Consider the following 24,090-nt stretch of genomic DNA (forward strand, 5'->3'; position numbering starts at 1 on the left):
GTATAAGTTATTATACCACAGGTAACTTAATGACACTGACTTTTAAAAGTCACTATCATTAAAGCTACAACATACAACTTGAGCTAGTTCTAGCACAAGAATCCAAATCAATCCACTCCGCTCCAGCCAACCCTCCCTCTCCCTGCTTCGCATTGGTCTTCTACCAACTGCTGTGCTCTGCCACACTCTGCAAAGGTTATTAGTCATTGTCATATTATAATTAATAAGAGGCTGCCGAACCTAATAATCAAGCAGATTAGTTAGAGAACAAGCCTTGCTCAGAAATATTTATATTTATCCAATATCCTCACACCTCTGCCAGGCTGATCTGTGAGTCAAGAGGTGTCAACATCCCCTCTTTAACATAAGATAAGTTCAGATTAGGGTTGCAACATTAAAAAAACAAGATATAAATACAACAAAGCTTTAAATGAATTAAATGTTGGTTGCTTATATGTGATGTAGCCTTTTGAAGCAATGACAAACAAATTGTTGTGGTGCTCAGTCTCCGAGTGGTTGAATGATGGAGCATGTGGAACTTTGAAGCTCTATAGAGTTCCTGTTCCAGATGCTACTGGGAAATGTAGTTGAAGCAGTAGTGTCATTGGTTTCATGTTACTTCTCCACAGCACTAAACGGCACATACAACCTCCGAGGTTACCACATAATTAAATCCACACTTCTCAAAAAGGGGTTTTAGCACAAACATCATCCAAAGAAAGTTGCACAGTTACGTGTGGATAAAAGTATGTTTTCAGTTAGAATCACCAGTGAGACAAACCGTGGGACATCTGCTGAGAAAGCACAACCACAGCATTTAGTGCTTGATCTGTGGACAGACAGGAGTCTGTGGTTGGAGGATCTAAGGTGTCTGACAGTGTGGTACGGGGGCAGGACTTCACAGACAGAACCGCTAAGACCATTTAGTGCTATGTAAACAAAGAAGATGATTTAAAACTTCAGTCTGCAGCTAACAGGGTGCCGTAGAAGGGAGGCAGGAATCTCAGTGATATGGTGTCTGTTTCTTGATCTTGTTAAAAGTCCTGCTGCAGCATTCTGAGCTAATTGGAGACTAGATAGGAAAAAAAAAGTCTGAGTGATGCCAAAATAAAAAAAAGAAAAAGAAAAACTTACTCGCAGTAATGAGGCAAGTGGATATGAAGGTGTTGACAACTTTCCGAAGGTCACAGACACAGAATGCTCCAGAGTGAGTTTTCAAACATTACAAAGCCGACTGAAGCTGGATTTAACTGTCTTATTTATCTTTTTTTTTTTTTAAACTTCAATACAAGTCGAATATGACTGTGTTGTTTTGCATATTTTTGCCACAACTGAGATAAGATAATGTGTCAGATGTTGAGACAGAGTAGTAAATGAGGATTTTTGTTTAGTGCTTTGTGGATCATCGTAAGCAGCAGAGCAAATTTCACATTACAGTATCTATTAAGATAATGAACACATGTTGACAGTTAATGTAAATGGCAAGTTGAAAATATATTGATACCAGCCTCTTTTTGTTCCCAGGACAGCAGATAATGATGCTTTGGCATTGCATAACAACGCTAAAGGTACCCCTGTGCATTGTTATGAGACGCATGGGGATGTCAGTCGACTGCAATAATAAACCAGGCACATCAATATTGGACGCCCAGACCTGTGACGTAAAATATTAAGCCAAAAGTCTGTGTATGCAGGAGAATGGGGTGGTTGGATGAGACAGTAGAATGTAGGAGACAGACATTTAACTTCAGGAAGTACTTCATTTGTTTTTTTTTTTTATCCAAAAAAACCTCAAAAAACTCGCCAGATACGGGAGTGACTGTGACAATTTCTGAACCAAAGTAAGTGTAAGACATCTATTTGATTCAAACAAATTAGCAACCTTGAGATTATTAAACAGCCTGCTCACCCTTCCTCAAACTCGAAGTCTTTATGTTCCTCCTTTAAAATGTGCTGAGTTTGCTTCAATGTCGTTGCCACAAGACTATGATTTATGCAACCTTTCAAGAACCATTATGTCTGCTCTAGCAACCACAGTACATGATTAGTGACAGAAATAGTTGATAAAGAGAGCTTAGAAAGAGGTTACAGTGAAAGAAGCTTTCAGGGGTAACAGAAAGTTAAGAAATGGTCAGCCCCCTGGGTATCCGCTCTGTGCCAGTAGTGTGTAAAGTAAGTAGGATTTGGAAGGAAGTGTGAGTATGTGCCTGTGCTCAGTGAGTTATTTCTGAACAGGAGAAACAAGTGAGCGTAGTGTTGTCTTTTTTTGTATGGTTCTTTTTCACTGTCCAGCATCAGCTCTGAACTTCAGCTACACAGAAAAAACGATCTAACGTTTCACAAGTAGTTGTGAGCAGCTCAGTCATCACATATAAGAGTAGTACTGACGCTTCTCCAGGTCACAGGCTCGCACTCCTGAGACTAATGATGCTGGTAATCACTGTTAGTCAGTAAGTATATTTTGATGCATACACTATATCAATGTGCAGCAGATGGAAGCAGCAAACAGAAAGAGATCTGTGTGTGTCTGTGTGTGTGTGTGTGTGTGTGTGTGTGTGTGTGTGTGTGTGTTTGTGCCGTGAAAATTGCCCCATGGCTGCATCTGTGATAAGAGGTGGTCTAAGTAGGTTTTAACACAATGTCATGTGAAAATGAGCTCCAGAACTACACTTCACCACCTGATCAGTATAAACACAGGCTCAGCTGCAGCTTTTACTGCAAATGGGGACAAACATGGTGTCGGGCAATTTGCCAACAGGCTGAGATGCAAAAAAAAAGAAAGAAAAAAAAACTTGAATTAGAGGACAATTTATTAAAACCTGCGAGCCCGGGGTTTCTTAACCAAAGAACCAATCCTTTCCCAGCCATTCTCTGTATTTCTTATCTTCCTCTCCCTGTTCCATTCTTCTGAGCCTGTCAGTTTGTCTGTTCAATAGATTGGTGGATGACTGTTAACAAAAGGTTTCATCCTCAGGTCAGCTGAGCCCCTGTTCCCCTGTCAGCCTGTTATTACCTGCTCTGTAATCTTGCTGTTCTGTCTGTCTGTCATTCAGGAAGAGGCAGCCAAGCCAAAGATTCTTTCCTCTCAGAGATTATCTCCAAAGTGGTGTTTCCTTGACTGTAAGTACTGCCTGGACTCCTTTGTCTCTTTATCTAACATGTTTCCAACATTTTCTGTGCAAAAATGTTTTTTAATAAAAGCAAAGGGGAAGTCATTTATATAATCTTGTTAAAACGAAAATGCTTTTAAAAATAGTTCAAAAAGGTGATGACAGAGAATGAAGCCTCTGTATTGATTAGCCTATCACAGGGATACAGATGGCTAGTGCTGTCCTAAATCAATGATCCACAGCTAGCTCCAACAGTGGGCAGGGATGTGCAGTGCTTCACATCTGGGTTGGATCTAGTATCTCTGGCTGAGCCCCAATGTATGTGAAGTGACAAAGAGATCCCAGAGTTTAAAAGTCCAAACTAGCTTACAGAACAAAACCAAAAAGAGAAAGTGTTCATGTTCTAAATAATAAGGATTGTCTCTTTACATTGGAACGGGGACCAGCACAGTCATGTACAGTAATTCTTGCTTCACATGTGAACACCGTCCTGAAGGGTGCCAAAACTGCCCAAGTGCATCGGTTTTCACCAGTACACTTGACAATGCACAACCGTGATGTACACTGGTGTTTTATTACAGTCTTCTCCTATCATACATTGCATTTTTTTCATTTTTGGACACTGCTGTTTTAAGTGTAACAGGGAGAAAGTACACACAAGTATACTTCTTATATTTGAGTGTAACTTTAAATCTTAACGCTCATAATCTAGTTACAAATGGTAAATTCAACATGTAAAGAGAGATCCTTTTAGGTATTTACTCACTGGCACTTGCATACATTTGCAACATACTTGTTTTGTCCTTTTGTCAATTGAAAGGTTTGTTATTCAACACATAACACGCTTCAGAGATTTAGCATATTATATTTATTGTGTGATAAAGATAACTGCAAAACTCTGTATCTTATACTCAATTCATCTGTAGAGCAGCAATGGGGAGCTTTTTTTTAACGTATACCTTACTCCAGTAATGTCAGAACAGTTTTTTAAATCAAGGAAAGATTCACTCAGCATGTATTAGCCCAACCTACAACTATTTATGTAACAGGATTGAACCCACACTCCCTGCTGACTCCATTATAGCATTTTGAAATGGCAATCAGCAGTTTAACAGTGTAACTTCACCACAACAATTTAATTTGAAATGACTCTGTAGATGTTTTCAGGCATCACCTTTTCCCAAGAGACTGCATTACTACAGCTTACTAAATCTATCATGTATTTGTTAAAATGTCACAGAAATAATCAGTAGAATATACAGTATTATCAGTTTCTATCCCTACATTGTGCCGTATACTAGTCCCAGTAAGCATTAGTGGCTTCCCCTCCTAATGCAGGTTTATTAGGTGCATCTGTCTCCAAAATTATTATACAGGTAAATTAACTTCTCTCTAAACTGGTGATACTTGAACAGTAGAGAGAAACGTTGTTTCTAAGACATTTTCTGAGAATTTCTCACAGCGTAGAAGTGTTTTCTTACAGGGAAGACAGGTTGGACTAATAGTGGTATTAGTTGTAATGGTACCAGTTGTGATCATCCCTATAGATTAGGCCCAGTAGGTGCTTGCTCCGCAGGCTAGCTGCCTCATTATGCACTGCCATGTCATTTGGTTTCTGCACAAAAGTGTGTGGTTAGGGTTAGGGAAAGATGGTGGTGTAGTTTGAATTACAGAAGCAATAAGTTCATAATGGTGACGTTAATCATTCCTCATGTTTGTATTGACCTTTAAGAAACCCCTTCTTCTTGAGCTTCCCATGGAGGTGGTGGAGAACAAACTCCACAGTCATGTGCAAAAATATATTTCAAGATAAAATTAGACTTCAGCAGCACGAGGTGATCAAATTAAGTGGATGTTCTGAAAAGTGATTTAGTAGGACATTTCCTCTTTGTTGTTCCTCAGTTTCTTTGCTTAGCTGAGTTGGAGCAACAGTAACAAAAAGAAACTTTAGAAGATACCCACATGATTTTACTAACACACACTGCTGAGTTAGACAAATAAACTTTAGAATTTTTGTTCCCTTCTCTTTCATTTGAAGAACTGGAAGCTATGTTTTTCTTAATGGCCAGTATCAGGAGGAATGATTATAGTACTGGTTCAGTATGAGCACATTATTATTGTTTTAACACAACCTTGAATCATTTTAATGCAAGCAATAACCTAAAAATACTGTTATTTCCCAACTTGATGACAGTTCATTGTTTTAAGAGGTTTCATCAGAGGGGAGTGTGACATGGAGGTGAACCCATTACAAAGACATGTGGAGGGTTTACCTATCAATACAGAAACAATTTTCGATCGATTTCTGTCAGTATCTGTTAGTAAGTATGAGTTTGTCTGGAGGCTGATGGAACTCAGTGATCAAGTGTACAGATAAACTGCAATGATGTTCATAATATCAGTATTTGACAGCTTGTAGAGGGGGAACCTACACAGCTCATTATTTTTTAAAAGCCCACCTTTTCAATCTTGTTACCACCAGATTTGCACACACACCGCCATTGTTCTTTCTATCAGCACGTACTGCAGTGAAACTCTCCTGATACTGATAAACATACACCCACACACACATTGTTAAACATATTCTAAGCTACACTCACAGCATTCATTGTGGGTTTTTTGTTTTGTTTTGTTTTTTGTTTTTTAATTTAATGCTTGACTAGGGCTTTGTTTAAAACCTGTCACATCATTTAGGCGTCTGCCAAATGTAGTCTTTTGGAAAACAGTGGACCACCCTCAGGACTAAGTAGCGTTATCATAACCAATAGCAATAATGGCCAGGAGTGCAAAGGTAAAACTCGGATCATAAAAGAGTCTCATTTTCGTTTAAAGAAGGCTAAAGTAACACAAAGTAATGCAGAAATGCAAACAGGCTTCGAACTCTCCCACAAAAACAAAGCAGAGTTCTATTAGATCATATTTGTTGCAGGATGTCATAAATATTTATCTCATACAGAATCAAAACCAAAAATATCAAAAGTAAACGAGTAGAGTCTTACACAATGTTAAACATGCACACACACACACACACACACACACACACACACACACATACCTACCTCTGCTTAGATAGCGTCCTGGTGGAATTTAGCAGAGAACTGGAGTCAAAAAAAGACTAGATGAAAGAGCGAGAGAAGGGAGTAGTGTTTGAGGAGGATTTAAAGGGAAATTTCATTCATTATTAGCGCTGTAACTAGCTTTAAAGTAACATCAATAAACATACAGCTTGTAGCCTCGTATTCCAAACCCACAGTAGCAGCTGAGATAAAACAAGCCACTTCCTGCACAAGTGAGACCGTTGATACTACTCTGCCACTGCCAGCCTTGATCTAGTAGCTGGGTCCTTGTAACGTACCTGATTGTAGATTGAGTAATCACACAGGGAAAATGTCTATTTTTAGAATGCTATCTTAGCTGTGTGGCACAATTGTTGCACAGAGAAAACATGCTTGCATAACAAGTATGCTACCTACCCGCTTACTGTCTTTCTGAAATGCATTCTTTGGGTATGTCTGTGATATGTTTTCACACATGATCATGTAAAAAGTTTAACCAATATTGCTGCAGCATTAAGAAATTATTTTAGTTTAATGATTTTTGTGAGACTGCAGGAAACAGTCTTCTTTAAATCACCTGGACTTAAAAACAAGGTTTTATATCAGGTAAAGGTTATTTTACCACTGTATATAATATTTAATGGGTTAACACTGTCTTTCTGTTTGTCTCCTCAGCTACAACAGCAGATCGTTTCTACAGGATAGATAGAGCACAGGTATGTTCACTTCACTTTCCACTATTTAATAGGTACAGTAAGGGGCATTATCTGTGATATTGTGTGTGAAATATGATCATAAACACCACAACTATAATTTCAGTCGCATTTGCAAGTGCTATACCGATGAGGCAGTAGGTCATCTTATCAGTACACGTTATTATGTTGAGTCATTGGTCCTGAAAATGGCACATTATGGTTCTATAACATGCAGAGTATTAATTTAAATGAACCTCTGTTTGAAACTTTCTAATTTTTCATGTTCTATCAGGAACATCTCAACTACGTATCAGAAATCTCCCAGGAAGAGATCTTCATCCTAGACCCTGAACTGGTTGTTATGACATCAGTAGGCACCTCCCCCTCAGTCATGCCTGACTTGGTTAACCCCGCCTCCAGCCTGGATCAGAGCAGGTAGGTCAAACACCATCACACTTATTCTGCCAGTGTCAGCACTGGTTGAACGTTAAGCGTTTTAAAAAGTTAGTACAGCACAATACACTGACGATTTCCTGATCTGTGGTTAAAATGGCACCTAAAGCAGCTATGACCTTACAAAGAAACCCTGGAATCAGTTCATCTGTTGTGTACAGTGATATGTAATGTAGGATATAATACTCTGATATCGCTTCTTTCACAGTCCGCATACATATTTGACACATACCTGCCTAAGGAAAAAGATTAATGAACTAAAAATACAGTAAATGGCACTTACAAATAAAGGGCTGCTGTACAGTGCACTAGAAAAATGTTATAGGGGATCAGGAGACCTAGACGTAGGAGGGGGGCATGCTCAAGAGTGTCTGGTGGCTCGGCACTGACCTGTTGCCCATGTCAGACACAGCCCAAGATCACATGCAGCGGCCACCATGTGGGCTCACCACCGTCAGGACTACGTGTTAGGTTCGGGTCCACTGTGAATCTATTGTTATCTGGAGTTGCCCACAGAGGCACCAGGCAGGTGTGAAAATACTCGTGAACCTGGAGTGCTGCTGTGATGGCATTCTCCCCAGAGAACAAGAGGGTGGCCTCAGTGGGACTGCAGGTTGCTGAGAGGAATCCTCTAACTCTTCTGTTTTTATGTACTTAACACAGTCAACCATTAACATTTAACTTCTATTTTAATGAGAGGATGTGTGTTTTTACTGCTCCCCCGTTTCTTCTGCTTTTGTTCCCTAAGTGGTATTTTCATTAGTAGTCGTTGCCTCAGTGTGGACAGGATCTGTATTGTTGTTGGACCACATAGATTACCTGTTGCATTACCATCCGAGATTAGAGATTAACAGCCTTTACTGTCAGATCACTGCTCAGTTTTTGTTCACAACTATGACACAGTGAAGGATCTCTCTGCTTTTTGCCATGTTTCATCATATGTCCTCTTTAATGATCCTTAGGGAAAGCACCTCTAATCAGTCCCCCAGCGAACTCTTTGTCAACTCTGCCGTTGCTTCTTCTCCTTCACCTTCCTCCTCTGGCCCCAGGTAAAAACACTCAATAAACACAGACATGCATTATTTAGAGCAGCTGTATGCAATAACACAAATGTCAGAGTCAGCGGTCCCACACGTTAAACGTCTGTTAGCCCACCAGCTTACTAGTCTAAATATAGTCCTATTGAGTGAATACAGCAGGTAATTGTCCTTTTCTGTCGATCCACTCAGCACAACACCAGAATGTACGGCAAATATTTACCATGCTTTCTGGTGTTGTGTCATGTTTTACTCCTTCAGGAAACCAGTGTTAAGTACATAACAGGTTCTAGCCATGCAACTAGCGCTGCTTTGATGTGCTGTAAGCAAACACTGGGATTTCCACTATGTAGTTTTTGTGTCACCTCGTATCTCCTGCCCAGGAACCCCCCCCTCACCCAGACCAAGCAGACCATTTTACTAAATGAGAAAGTGTCTGACACAGATAATCTCCTTTTGTGTGTTAAATATGTGAAAAGAGACCCGATTCCGAGTCCATATGTGAAAACAAGTCTACTGAATGAGTGAATCACCCTTTAAACACTTCAGTAAAAGAAAGTTGAGATATTTCACTAAATTCTTCTGATCACACAAGATTTAAAAGTTTCAGTCATGGAAGTGGATGTCAAGTCACATTAAAACATCCACAGATGTGGCTGGTACTGTGGGAGGGGCTCAGCTCACTCTGATTGGCCGAGCAAGTATATGCAAATTTCACTGCATTGCTGCACAGTTTGAATTATCAAAGCTAAAGAGCCTGTTAGAAGACAAAACATGCAGAAGGTGGAGCTGCATGGTTCTAAAATGTAAGCGTGTGTGCGTGTAAATGCTGTAGATTAATATTTTCCACGGTTTCTTTTCCTACATATAAACAGTCAAGTGTTACTATTGTATAACATGAGCTGTGTGTGTGTTCTCGGTGTTTGTGTCTCTGGATAACACATTATTTCTGCTTGCCGTGACTCCATATGCAATCCTTTTAACCATATTTACACACACACACTCTCACACAGATTAAATTCTCACCTACAGGAACCTGTTAGAGCAGCTGTCTGTTGATGCTCTTTAAACACCAGGCGCAGAAGACAGTACAGACAGAAACAGAGATTCAGAGAGACGAGAGGAAAGAAGTCTTTTTTTTTTTTTTTTCAGAGAAAAGAATTGTACATCATCAAAACAAAAAAAAAAGTAACATTTGAAGACAGTAGTTTCTTACTTTCTAAAGTAAGTTGTGTTGCTCTTGGAAAGTATCCCATAGATTTAACCAGATAACCTAGCTGATCCTGAGTAAGCCCCAGGCGAACTTGGAAAAAAACACTGAGCCAGAACCTGGCACTGTGGACATACCGACAAAACCCCCAAACAACTTCCAAATTCAAGTATAAAATCCCTCTTTTATTTAATCTCTGCTAGAATATGTACAATATATATGTATGAAATACCCCTCCCCCCCACCCTCCCTTATAAAAGATCATTTATGCCTGAAAGATGCCTGACATTTTAAAATGTGTTCACACTCTTGTTTTAACTCTTAATTTAACATTTGGACGATTCCCGGAGAGGTTTTGCGGCGTTAAAACACAGCATTAGATCACTCACATGACCAAAAGGTTCTTGTCAGCTGTCATCAGCTAAACATAGACATTTGACTTTAGGCATTTGAACAGTGTTGAGGAGGTGAATGTTCCTCTCCCAGCTAAGGATCTCTGCATGTGCGAGAGTAGTAGGAGACAAAAGAGAAGGAAACAGAACAGATGCAACTGGGAGAACAAGAAATTGCAATTCTAGATTCCTCACATGACTTTCAAACACCATCGTGATTATGAAAAGCTGTACATTACAAAGATATTGATATAAAACTGTGATGACGAGGGATAAGATAATAATATGATCAGGTTCATTTAACAAAAACGTGTTGTGTCGTTCCATTAGCTGCTCCAAACGTGTTAATGTGACCTTGTCTCTATCCCTGATCACCTAATGCATTTACTCATCAGCATCAGTACTCTTCAATACCACTTTAGGTGTGAATAGTAGTTATTAGTATAAACATGAGTGGGCACGCTGCTCTGGTGTTTTACTTTTTGTGTCACCTCAGTTTAGTTATGTGACGTCTCATAGACAGAAACACTTGGACTGTGAGCCGTGGTAACAATAATGCCGGCGATGACAGCACGCTACAATAAAAACTTAATCATCGTCATTTTTCTCTCTGTATTTTGTGAGATATTTGAGCTGCTGTGCAGAAGTCAAGAACAAAATGTGAACATATCAAAATTAGCATAAAGAATAGAAAGAGAGAATAAATAAAGTAACAGGTACAATGAAAGTATAGGCAGAACAACACAACCTGCTGATCCTAACAACACTTCCCTTTGGCTATGTGCGTGTGTGTTTCTGTGCACGTATGTGCGTGCGTGCATGTGTGTTGGCGGGCTGATTTGCAATGCTGAGTGCACTGAGTGGGAGGATGAGGAGGAGAGATGAGACCGAGAGGCAGGGGCAGAGCGAGGGAGAGATGGGTTTAGGAGAAAGATAGAAAAGCAGCGGCAGGAGAGAGAAATGGAATGCATGTCAGAGAACTCAAGAGTCACACGGATCTGCTGTAGTTACACACACACACACACACACACACACACACACACACACACACACACACACACACACACACACACACACACACACACACACACACACACACACACACACACACACAGACTCTCAAACAAACAGTGTAGCAGTTTGCCCACGCAGGGTGAGAGTTGAACATTATTCCTCCCACTATAATTACCCCTCTCTCTTTTGCTTCTCTCTATACCTCCGTCTCTCTGACAAACACACTGAAAGACACCTACATACATACACACACACACACACACTCACAGCATTTTGTTTGTTAAAATGATTTTTGAGCGGATAAGTTCACACGCTGTCAGTTTACACTTGAGCATCAGGTGAAAATCCGAGCAGACACAGTTAGGCTCTCCACAGGTCAGGGGATTTCTGACATTAGTGAGGGTTATTTCAGGAAAGAAATCTCGCATTTTCACTAATTGCGGGACGTTTCACAGTTGCAGGAAATGCTGTTTCACCGCTGCACATAACTCACTGACACTGATTTTAGATGAGCATACAGGGACTTTTAAAGATAGTGCTTTATCACTGCATGTTTTTCAGGTCCTCTGTATTTGATTGCGCCTTCTGAGAGAGGACAGCCATTATTCAGCTTTCCACCAGAGGTTACCTGACAGGGAAACATGAACATAGGTTACGGAAAGCTGAGGATATCTTTAAAACTCATTCAGCAGCAGGGCAAGCTGTTTGTCCCCCTCAGAGGATCTCTTGAACACCTGTTGGATCTGTTGCTCAGAGTCTCTCCGTACTTCTGTGCTCTGTTAAACCCAATGTCCTCTGTATCCCATTTTCTTTCTAGTGGTTGCAGTTTTAGAACTTTATACAAGACTTATTACTTTTTAGCAACATCCTGGCTGATAGTTTGTTCATGAGTTGAAAGTTCAGAGAGAATTTCACATACTGTACCTTCTGTTTCTTCTGCTTTGCTCTCGGCCCTATTTTAACAGCATTCAGAATGCTTTCCTCTTCTTTCTCATTTTCTCTACCAGCATCTGTGTTTCTCTCGTTATCTCAGTTACCAACTCTTTAACACTTCTCTCTTGTAAGGATCCAAACTTACCAGATAATTTAATGCAAAAACTTTACACAAAAGTTATAGTTAAAAAACACAAATCCAGTATGTTCCTGCAAAGTGTCTCAGTTCTCAAACTCTTGATTTAAAAATATGATGTATGAGAAGAATCAGCAGCATATTGTTCTGTACAAAATTCATGGAGCTCTCTGCTAGTTCAAAACCTCAGCACCCACTGGTATTCAGTGCAGGAAACATTCAGTACTAACCGTAAGCTGTTTCTGGCCGAGCCAGAGTGACTTCCTTTCCTCTGTGTTCTGCCTTAGTTCTTCCCAGAGGCAGCGAGTCAGCAGCGATAGCTCTGCAGCCGAAGCTTTAACACACGATACATCTGTGCCCAGCAAACTCATCAGGTTAGTAAACTCTTAGACACACACGCTCTGCACTGCAGGGGCTTCTGTGGTCAGACTGTACTGTTTTTGTTTTTATTAGCGAAATTAAAGTTTTAAGCCATAAAACTAAACTAATAAACTGTGATTTGCTCTGAAATGACAGAACAAAATGTTCATAATTACATACAAAGGGCAGCTAACAGAACCTCAAGTAGAAGATTAAACTGGTGTGACAGAGCTATCGTTATTGTATGTGTCTGAGTTCGATCCAGTACATGTTAAGAACTATCTTGATTGCTAAATACTTGTTCAGCCAAGTCCCCCTTGTTTGTGTTTTGCAGGACAGGTTGTATCCACCGTTCCAACACCACTGGTGCTGATTTCAAACCCAGAGTGAGGTCAGTACTGTTATTTACAGTGGTATAGTAAGAAGTAGTCAGTGAGTGTTTAAACATTACCTGTATGCTCATTATGTCACTATTGGTCTTGGGAAGAGCATGCAGCACTTCATGTGGTAAAAAGTACATTGCATACCGACATTAAAACATCATCCAAACGGTGAAATACACTGATGGGAATATCCTTGATTAGGGCCTAGACTGGATGACATCAGAAACAAATGTTGGACTGTATCACGAGGAATAAACATTATTCAATTTCCTGCTTTAAAATGGGCGAGAAATATCTTTGGATACAATGCAGTCCATTCATGTACTTAGACATATACACATACATACAGTTTCTATTGTATGTACTGTGCCAGTGCCACAGAGTACTACAAGTATGGGCCAGTACCCTGACAGTTTTGTCCCTGACTCTTGTAACCTGTAACATGGCTCAGGCTACCACATACACTAACACCAACCGACATGTGAGAGGCGAAGGTGTGGGAAAGCTGCTTCGAGAGCTGTGACACGGTCTGGTGTTAGCTGCTGTTGGCAGTCTGATGATGATGTGTGTTTTTTGTCTGAGTGTGTGTTCTACTTAAAGTTTTCATTCATTAACAAGCCCCATGCCAAGTTCTTCTGGTATTGTCAGTCGAGTCGAAACTTTGTCACTCTTTGCTCATTAAAACAGCAGTACTCGTTAAAGCGAAACAGTACTCTTCTCATTAAATACTATTGTACAGACAAATAGGAACATGTGTTTGTGTGCGTGCACGTGCAGTTGTGTGGCCGTGCACGGCTCTTTCGGCTCTGTCTCTGTATGTCTGCACAGTGGTGCAGTATATTTCATGTTAATTCAACACTGAAATATTGTTTCATAGGACATAGGAAAACATGAAAACACACAGCTATGGCCAGAGGCAGCCTGTTTTCAGGTTGTCTGTCCTTTCGTCCCTTTTTGGCCAACACGACATCTCAGAACGACTTTTTTAAAAACACCGATCATGGTCAAATGTAGGATATTTGTCAGGTTTCATCTAAACCATCTATAACTTTTCCATCTTCTGTTACTTTATAGTCATTAAACTCCAGAACTTGTGATGTTATTGGGTGTTGGTCGATGTCGGAGGTCTATGTGTCCAGGAGAGAGAGCAGGTCACTCCCCTTAACATTTTGTCACCACATGTACAGTGTTTTATAATAGCTAAATTCAGAATGAAGTCATTCTCATTTACATATCTTCTGTTTCTGTTGTCATACCTTGGAAGCAGTGTGAAATTCGAATCAAATCAGAGCTCATAAATACTAGCTTAACCAGCAGTCATTACCGAGCTGCATAATTTTACTGTCACTACACTGTCAAAATGAATAAATCATTTAACATGCCCATTTGTACAATTCATTACATCTCACTACTCTCTGTGGTGTCAGGCTTTTCATGCTGTCTTCAAATGCAGCCAATAGGACGATCTGTAATAAACATTTTTGTCTTCAGAAGTGTTTTGAAAACACCCTTCAAGCACAATCTCAGCTTCACACCCTTCGGCTGGAATCTGGTCAGTCCTTCCTCCCGGCTTTTCCTCCTTTTTTTCTTTGAAATCAGTCTGACAAATATCACGTAAACACACAAATAAAAATCAGTCTCTCAGATGTCGGTATGTAGGAGGATGAGGATGGATGAGTGTGAGACGTGTTTTAACAATTAACATTACAATACAAGGAATCTTTGTACTCTTTTCACTTAACCTACCCCTGATTATTTAGTGTGAAACCCTAGCGCTGTTGTCTTTGTGTTTAAAGTCAACCAAACCGTGAGGTTTTCACAGCTTGCTACCGAGTATTTATGATTGTTGTCATGAAGACAGTTTCGACACAGCAGCCAATTTGGAGCTATTTTAAGAGATGTCTACCTGTTGTCATTCCTATGGCGTCAAATACTGACAGTCCTGGGGCATCAAATATTGATGCCAAAAGGTCCCTTTACCTTCGATATGAGATGTGGAAGGGACTTGACAAAGCATCAATTCCTCATTTCCTGAGAATGAGAATGGGCTGCTAGTTCAGAACCAGATTTATGAACAAAATAAGAATGTGGCGAAAGCACGGGATGGATTTGGATAATATATAACAACACTGTTTATTCAAATATGCCAGGGCTTATTACACTCTAAAATCAACCTGACAGTACATCCAATAATATTGGACTTACAAAAACATGGCAAAGATGGTAAATCCTTGTTTGATTAGTGAGACTATGAATTGGCGTATGGGAGAGAGAAGCAGCCGGTGTATACTCACTGAAGGATATAAAGCATCTATCTGAAAGCAAGCAGACTGAGGAATGTGGACAAAAGAAAGTTGCCAGTTTGGCCTCTACGTAGACATTTTGGTAGTAACTTTCCACTAATACTGAGATGCCAGTGTTGAAGTGTGTAGGGCTGGGCCATGTGTTGTCTGTCAAAACATTAATGGAATGGGTCCGACTAAAGTTATATTGACCATGTCTTAAAGGTCTATTGAAGAAAAGGCTATTTTATATTATGGCTATATGTGTGGGACTGAGTCAAAACCTGTTAGCCACTGCAGTGGGGCTCTACAGCAAACAGGAAGAACCATAAATTCACAGTATATGTTTTGGTCCAATGTTGAAAAACTCAATATGGTTGCACAGGAGATAAAGAAATTGTGTGTGTGTGTGTGTGTGTGTGTGTGTGTGTGTGTTTGAGACTGAGAAGCATAGACATGGGTGTAAATGTGGAGTGAACTGATATGCTTAGTTGTTAAACATGCTTGCAAACTGTGTCTGTTTGTCTCCATGTTCAGACAGGAGAGCAACCAGAAGACGAGTAACCAGAAGACGAGTCAAGCAGAAAGGGACAGAGAAAAAGGTAACACACACACACACACACACACACACACACACACACACACACACACACACACCTTTCTGTCTTTCATTACTCTGGCTTAACCTTAATTTTAATCATCACAACTAGATGCCGTACCCCAACGTGTAACCTAACCCTCACAAACTATAAAACTGATTCCAACGTGAATCCAGGTCTTAACCCACAAACAGTCCTTTGAAGTAGTGAGGATCAGCTATAATATCTTCATTATACAGATATGACAGTTTAAAAGTGAACTAGGTCCTCGTAGAGATGGCAGTACCAGCTGACAGGTGTGTGTGTGTGTGTGTGGCTGTAGATAAGAAAGACGGCTTCTGCGTCTCCAGACAGACTGTTTTCTTCTCTGACACATATTTTCCTCAACCTTCGTCTCCTCATGCTCACTGTGCACGCTGGGTAGGTGTGTGGGAGCCCGAGCTTTCTGTTCTGTCAGCTTCACTGTGGTTTTATTCTCTGGGAACTTGCATGTTTTCACTTTACGGTTAGGTTCCATTTCTGTCTTGGGGGTGAGTTTGCCGGTTCGACTGTGTTTTATTCTAGTCTTGGTGTTTTGTATTTTGACGTGAACACAACCCAGTTCTTGCCGTCAGTGATTAAAGTCACTATGGAAATGAGTCCCATCCTGCAACTACAGCAACTAATACAGTGCCGCTTCTGTTTCTGACAGCAGCTGAGTCAGCTGCCTCAGAGAACGGCGTTCATTTTACCATTTTGTGCATAAACTCACACCTATGAAGCATAATTATGGTTCATTACAACACGGGTCCTATTTATTATTTATAATTTTTATTTATTTTTGTCATTTCTGCCAGTTATACTCACAAAGTTAATGCCTGACATCTAGGTTGTGACTAAAAACGAATTCTGACAGGGCAAGAAACACAAACAGTCAGGTTGGTAGGAGAGTTGCTCGCTGCTTGATGGCCTGCACGAAGCACATGGTACACAGTTGGAAGGAGAAGCACAAACAGATGGGAGGTTCATTCAAATGAGCAAGTTGTTGGTATTTTGATAGAAATTGGGTCTTAGTTGTTACAGAACCACATCTGTTTTAGTAGCAATCTCAATCTGCTGCCAATTAGATGATTTTTGTCAACAAGAGAAAATACAGCACTTTTAGCAAATGTGCAGCAACAACAGAGTTCTGAAAAAAAATATAAATAAAGTAAAAAGACATGCCAGACAGTAGATGAGTGACAGCTGCACATCCTGGAGAAGTTGGGTTTTCATTAGTTGAGCTTCCTTCATCATACCTGCCTGGTTCTGCTGGAGGTTTCTTCAAAGAGAGTTTTTCCTCTTTACTTTTGTCTAGTGCCGCTCAAGTGGGGTTGTTGGGTTTTCTTTACCTGTATACAATTATGTATACAGTTATATTTTGTAAGGTCTTAAACATTAAACACTGTAAAGTGCCTGGACATGACTTTCATTGTGATTCTGCAGCTACATGAAACAAAACAGCAGGTGGAGAGGTTTACACACAACTTACACAGACATAACTACACATAACTCATAGCTGACCACTTTCTTCAACACAGTGCACTGTGTCTGTATTAGTAGTCGCTTTTATTTAAATTTTTATTCTTTATTACTAGTACATTCGGCATTGTCAAACAAATATACAGTATCACAAATTAATTGCACTATTGCATAATTGGAGTGTAGGTTAGTCCAGCCTCTAGAACGGGAGGACTAGTGGACCTCTAGTGGATTTTGTACCGTCTACAGTGGGATTTAAGAAATCAGAGACATTAAAAGTTAGGACATTTAAATGGAGACACACTTAAGATTTTGCACTATTTTGGTCAGAAATCAAATCGAAGCTAATTACTGGCACTGACCGTGTCAACTGTTTTCTACTAAAAGGTCAGATCTGATGTTTTTTTTCAAGGTGAATAAAATCAAGATGAAAAGCAACCACAGCATCAGATGATCAATAAACACAACAACAAAGCCTTGTTCACTGAGAGACAGAAAAGCAATTTCATCAAAGATACAAAATTTACTAAGTGACGAACATAAGCAAAGCAAAAGTCCAAAGAAGGTTGACCAGTGCTGGTCTTAGAGGATGAGCAGCTGCCTCTAAAAGCTTGCCTCAAGTGTTTGGCCTTGTTTTCCAACCTTAGAAGTGGTTTACAGACAGCTACACATCCACTGGGACTGCTACGAGACAGCCCACTTTAAAAGCCTCACCTTCTGTAATAAAATAGCTTTCAACTATATATCAAAAGTATTTAAGATAAAATAATAAAATTATTTTTAAAAAATAAATAAATTTAGACGAGTCTTTAATCTGTAAGTAAATTCAGATTTCTCTTGGAATACCAGGATTCATGGGGACCATCCATGCCTGGCACAGTGAAAAGGAGAAGGTTCTGGATTAAAGCAGAGGCTCAGTTTCTTTTTAAGTCAATCTTAAAACAATACCCACATGCCATAGATACAGTACATCGAAAGGGATTTGTTTGCTGTAATCATTTCTTCTCTTCATACTGACTGTGGAGTCAGTCCTTGTCACATCGATTACTGTATCGTGTGAGAGATGCAGAAAAAAAAAATCCACTGAAACTGTCACTTGTTCAGTGAAAAACAAGTTGGCCTGAAGCTAATATAGCACTCCACCAGTATGTACCAGGATGCACAGTGGCACAAGGATATGCAGACTATGGTCCTTAAATGAATGTAAACTTAATTAGTGTAACTCAGACTTGAGTATTTCTGTATATGGAGAGAGACCAGCTGGTTCTCATTCCCAGGGCATCAGATTATGTCGCATAAGGACATTACATATCAAGCCAACAGTCGGCCATTGGCCAATGTAAGGCTGTCGGTGAGAGTCTGTCAGCCTAGTTTTTGCAGTGTGTGCCCAATGTTGACACCAGTTAGACCACTGTCTGCGGCTTTTCAGCCACCTCAGCATATTGAATCGACAATGGATTTGACATGCGTACGCCATTATTTCCATTGTGTCAAATTGTGCCCCTCCTGAGGCTTCACATGTTGACGCCAAACGTTACCTTTAGCGTTTCTTTGAGAAGCTAAAGGACGTACAAAGTGTCTGTAGTGAACACCGTGGGACACTGTCTGATGCTGTGGAATAAGAATATGTGGTATAGACACAGACTCTGAAGCTGCCATTTCCATTTTATTTTTGGATGACAGATAATGAGTGTGTGTGTGTGTGTGTGTTTTTTTTTTTCTTGCTAAAGGCATTGGTTGCATCATTGCTGCTCCAACACATTGCTCTCACAGAAATGAATGAAGAGGTTTGTGTTTATGAAGCAGCACTATTGTCGATCTGAACACAACCATGCAGTGAACTGAAATTCTGTTGCCGTGACTGTACCTGAATGCCTGTTGACTATGACACAGACTGCTAGGATGATATTTTGCTTAATTTGCATAATTAGCTTTGAAAAGAAACAGATTTAGTCATAAAATCATTGAAATTAAATTTCTCTTTCTTTCTGCCTAACACGCGTGCATCTTCTCTTTCTAACGCTGACACTCGTCCTGTCTCTTTCATCAACACACAGACACAGGCAGCTCCCATATGGGTCAGACAGGTTGAGTGCATCAAACTGAGGAGTTCAATGGTGCAAGTGACGTGTGTGTGTGTGTGTGTGTGTGAGTGTGAGAGAGAGACGGACAGAGGGAAAGATGTGCCTGATTTCTGAGTCTGTCAGAGACAGAAGGAGAGGGGCAGGTCCATCCACAGCCCCTTTGGTTACATAAATCTCCTCTCCTCTCCTCTCCTCTCCTCTCATGTCTTAAGACAGACTCTCATTTTCTCTGGTTTACTTAATTCCATCCCTGGGCTAAATTATTTAATTCCTACGTTCAGAGTGTGTGTTGGGTTTTGTGGTGTGTGTGTGTGTGTGTGTGTGTGTGTGTGTGTGTGTGTGTGTGTGTGTGTGTGTGTGTGTGTGTGTGTGTGTGTTGTTTTTGGTTCGTCTTGCAGGCACAAAAGCTCTTAGAGGTTTTTTTGAAGTCTTCTCCTTCTCTCTCTCTCTCTCTCTCTCTCTCCCTCTCTGTCTCTCTCTCTCTCCCCTCCTCTCTTGCTTTTTCTCTTTCTCACACTAAGCCTAACATAACTGGATTAGGACTCAGCTATTTAGAGAGAGGAGGAGTGAGAGCGAGTATTGAGGTCAACCTAATAAACATTCATCTCATATCGCAGCTTGGCTTCAGCCATACACACAGCATGTGCTTCAACCACTAACCGGTGAAATGGTTTTGATGAGGATATATGTTTCGTCGCCACTGTCTAATTCCCTAGCTGGTGCTGTATATACTCTTATTTCCACACTGGTTGCTCTGTGTTACCATATGAAACTGTAGGAAATAACAATACTCACCTCCAGTTTCCTCTAGCTGTCAGTTTTGAGCCTGCTGCTGTTGTAGTCTGTCCCTCTGGCGTTACCTATCAAATGTACGCTGATGACACAAACAACAGTAACATAACAGTTAAATGTTTTTCTTGTGTATATATTTTCTGTGCATTAACAAATGTATGTGCTGACCCTGAGGTGTTTGTCAGTAGAGACCATCAGTACATGAGTAGAAATACCTGGTTATCATAGTTGAAGTTAACTCACTGTTTAGTACATGGTTGCTTAAAAAATAGCTCTTTAGCAAATTAGTTTGCCTCTAATTTCAAATCAGGTCTCCTATGAGGCACAATTGAACTACCTGAAGTTGTCAGGTTTGTTTTTTGTTTTACGTATGTGACATTATCTTCTGTCACATACGTAAACTCAAATCCAGTTTCCTATGTACACTACTTCCTTTAATGTTATCAATATTATGTACAATTAAACACAGAAACCACACACAGTTTCAAAAAACGAGTTTCATTAAGTCTTAACTGGTTCTTATTTTGCCCACAATGCAGCAGACATCGGATTACCAGAGCTCATTGACGCCATATGTCACAGTCTCATCTCCAGCTTTTCCTTTCTTAAAACTGGTTCATGTTTTATTCCTAAAATGTACTGCACTGCACACCAACGAACTGATGAGCATATCAACTGCCTCAGCAAACGTGAATAAATTATTATTGTCATTGTGCTAGCTGACAGTTAAACAATCCCACACCATCTGCCTCTGGCTATGAATTTGTGCTGCTATGTGTTCACATCATGCTGCTCCGCACGATCGTGACAGTGATATGATTTCTGTATCTTCACTTGTTCATTTACGTCATTACAGGAGCTTGTATTGACTCTGACTTCTCTCTGATTGTCTCCCTCTTTCCCGCTCATGCTAGAGATCGAGTTGATTGAGTGTGTGAAGAGGCAGGACATAAAAAAGGTGAGTAACGCTTCATCTCATTGACCCATTCATCATCAGTGTTAAAGATATGGTTTTAGGCTACTGTGGAGGATGACTCTGACAGAGCAACTAAACACTCCCTGGTCACAGTCAAAGACAAGCTGGCTCCCTCAACAAGTGGTGGAGAACAAAAGTGAGCTAAATAAGGGAGAATATTGGAATTATATTGACCAGATGATTAAAAACATTACTTTATATACTAAAGTTCCTCTGTGGTGGCTGATGTGTAACTAGGCAGTTGTTTAACAGAAAAAAAAGTTATTTCAATCAAAATGTTTCCACAAATTGCATTTTTTAAACTATTTAAATCCCATTTAACCGCTCTTTTGTTAAAAGTTGCAGGAATTGCACCTCAAGGGGTCGGACCTCACAGTGCTGGACAAATCAGGCTGCAGTTTGCTGCACCATGCTGTCAGTGCAGGAAGCAAAGAGATGGTCCGCTACATTCTTGACAATGGTAACAAGCACACGTTATAAATAACAATTTACTCTAAGCACCTCACATCTTAGGTTATACAGTATTCTGCAAATTAATGATCAAACTCAAATGGCTGCCATTGATCTGAAGTTGGTTTACACTAAGCTCTTCTCATGTGTCTGTCCTCCAGCTCCAAGTGACCTGCTTGATGTTACAGAAAAACTACAGTGAGTACAATCATGTGATTGTGGCCTGTATGTTATGAACATACTGTAGGCCTGTCTCTAAACTTAATAAAACTCTAAAGCCTTGTGTTGTGGCTGTAGGACCAACTTTGACAGTATTCCACTGCAGCCTTGTCTTTCTGTATGTACTGGGCCTTCTAGTGTGTTAAATTTGAAAGGGAATAAACATAGGAAAGCAAACAACAACAGTAGGGAGCCTAGTCATCAATGGTGCTGGACTCCCAGAAGATGTGAGATGCTCTTATCTCATGCTCGCTCTCTCCCTCTTGCTGTTTCTCAACCCTGGACCAGAGGGGAGACTGTTCTTCATCGAGCTGCATCGCTGTGTCACAGGACCATCTGTCATTATCTGGTAGAAGCAGGAGCCTCACTGATGAAAACAGACCTGCAGGTAGGTTCAATTTATAGAGATCAACATTTACAGAACCCCATTTACTTTAGGTGCTGACTACATACTGTATTATAAAGAAAGCAAACCCTTTGGAATGACATGCCTTTATGGAAGTTTGCTTTCATTTACACTGCAAAAATCACTCCTCACTACAGCCTCAGGTGTCCACCAATATGCCTGTAAACCCTTAGTAGTGTCACACTGGACACTTTTCACTAATAACCACTTGCTCAGCACATGTGTAATTATTTCTGTAGGTATACTGGTATCATCCCAGTAGTCAAAAATACAAATAATGTAATAATAATGTAATAATGTCACTGATACTTTCTCAATCATTAATTAATACATTAACATATCACAGTACTTTTTAGTTATTTAGGAGTAATTCAGGAAATACTCACTAGTAATTTGTGATATCTGTAGGGATATCTACAGTGTAAGCAGTGTGTTACTTACAGATATGGGTTAATAGGGTCCTACTCAAGCTCCCAGTATCATCAGCTTAATATGCTGCTGATATGTGCTTGACCATCATTTTCCTTAGTTTAGCACTTAGGTACTTAACTACTTACTTCTTAGGTAGGTTTATGTGCAAAAACAACAGTTTGGGATTTTGGAAATATTATTAGAATAAAATAATCACTTACAGAAGCCACATTGACTGTTGGTGGCAAATAAACAGCTGAAAGTTCTACGTTTTTTCGTCCCACCCATCCCCCCACCCTCTTCCCCACATGGACTTTGCCGCTCTTTTTACCATTTTCTGTTGTGTGACCTCCGTTATAAATAGGGATGCACCGATTGGACTCTTCCAGGTTGAATACAGATACTTGGTCTTGCGGCTGGTTCCTGATACAGATCTGACCCAGTTGTTGAATTAATAAACAGTTTCCCTCAACTTGTGGACCACTATGAAGGCATCAGCCTTGACCTAAACATTGCTGTCCTGACTGTGTGAAACACAATATAACAGATTAACACATAGATAAATGTTCTAAACTGTTATTTATTATTAAAATACATAACTTGGATTATTCAGTGCTAACAGGAATTCAAAATCAAAGAAATAACCTACGTCCCTGGAAAAAAAATCTTGAAAGCCTGAACACATTTAGATATTACCCAGACGAGCTGCATGTGAGAACACTAATAACCAAGTCAGACCACCCAGAGGTTACCTTCACTTTTTTCCACCTGCCCTCGTAATACATTGTCTTTTTTAGTGATCGGTGCATCACTAGTTAACATGTTTTGATGATATTTTAGAAAATATTCTAATATTGAGGCGGGATTTTCACTGTATACTATAATCTAAAGTTAAAATAAAAGAACCTCGTAATATTTCACTGTACGTGTATCTGTAATGAAACCAGAATAGACGGATTTCACCATTCTCTAAAAGAACATAAACGTTTTTTAGTTGTTGAAATGCACCAGTATTTCTGCCATCTACATAAGTTAATAACATTTCATCATTATAATAACAAAAAACAAGCTGGTTGCATTAACGTTCCCTACAAAACCATCTTTTCAGTTGTGGTTTAGTTAGATAGAATTGTCATTTTTAGGAGACTGGGTTGCCACTGAACATCCTGCTGCACCTCCAGCTGTGGTTACTGCTGTCTGGCTAAATCACAGCATGTAAAAAAACACTTTGGCTTCTTTAAGTAAAGACTGGCTTTTCTGGAGTGTTTCACTAAAAGGACTGTCTCCTCGTATGTATGTGTAATGCGTGTGTGTGTGTGTGTGATGCATCTTCTTTCTCTGTTTCACAGTTTCCCATGTTGATTTCAAAAGCTCCTAACTGTCTGGACGCAGCAATGACCTAGTTACAGTGAGAAGGATGCAGAGAGAGAGAGAGAGGCAGCGAGAGAGTGCAGTGGAAAGAGAGAAAAATGACTTGAGACTATGATCTTGACTTTCACTGTAAAGTACCGTGTTTCATCTTGACATCTCTGTGCACTCACCAGCCTCGTCTCTCTGTCTGAATGGTTAATGTAAACTGGAGGCTTTAGAAA

General features: G+C 40.0%; 1 protein-coding gene across 5 annotated transcripts in view; it reads left to right on the top strand.

The window, feature by feature from the left end:
- LOC113163630 (diacylglycerol kinase zeta-like) overlaps positions 1 to 24,090 on the top strand; it is a 79,332-nt gene that overhangs the window by 50,670 nt on the left and 4,572 nt on the right. For 4 of the 5 annotated variants that reach the window (XM_026362396.1, XM_026362397.1, XM_026362393.1 and 1 more), the window contains 11 exons: positions 3,054 to 3,120; positions 6,842 to 6,882; positions 7,154 to 7,296; positions 8,277 to 8,363; positions 12,324 to 12,410; positions 12,731 to 12,787; positions 15,599 to 15,663; positions 20,951 to 20,994; positions 21,352 to 21,472; positions 21,624 to 21,660; positions 21,970 to 22,069. In XM_026362396.1, the coding sequence (XP_026218181.1) occupies positions 3,054 to 3,120; positions 6,842 to 6,882; positions 7,154 to 7,296; positions 8,277 to 8,363; positions 12,324 to 12,410; positions 12,731 to 12,787; positions 15,599 to 15,663; positions 20,951 to 20,994; positions 21,352 to 21,472; positions 21,624 to 21,660; positions 21,970 to 22,069 (849 nt within the window). The remainder of the gene's footprint in view (positions 1 to 3,053; positions 3,121 to 6,841; positions 6,883 to 7,153; positions 7,297 to 8,276; positions 8,364 to 12,323; positions 12,411 to 12,730; positions 12,788 to 15,598; positions 15,664 to 20,950; positions 20,995 to 21,351; positions 21,473 to 21,623; positions 21,661 to 21,969; positions 22,070 to 24,090) is intronic. The other variant, XM_026362395.1, reaches the window with a different exon arrangement.

This window comes from Anabas testudineus, chromosome 2 (genome assembly GCF_900324465.2).
Source record: "Anabas testudineus chromosome 2, fAnaTes1.2, whole genome shotgun sequence".
In the NCBI taxonomy this organism is placed as follows: Eukaryota; Metazoa; Chordata; class Actinopteri; order Anabantiformes; family Anabantidae; genus Anabas; species Anabas testudineus.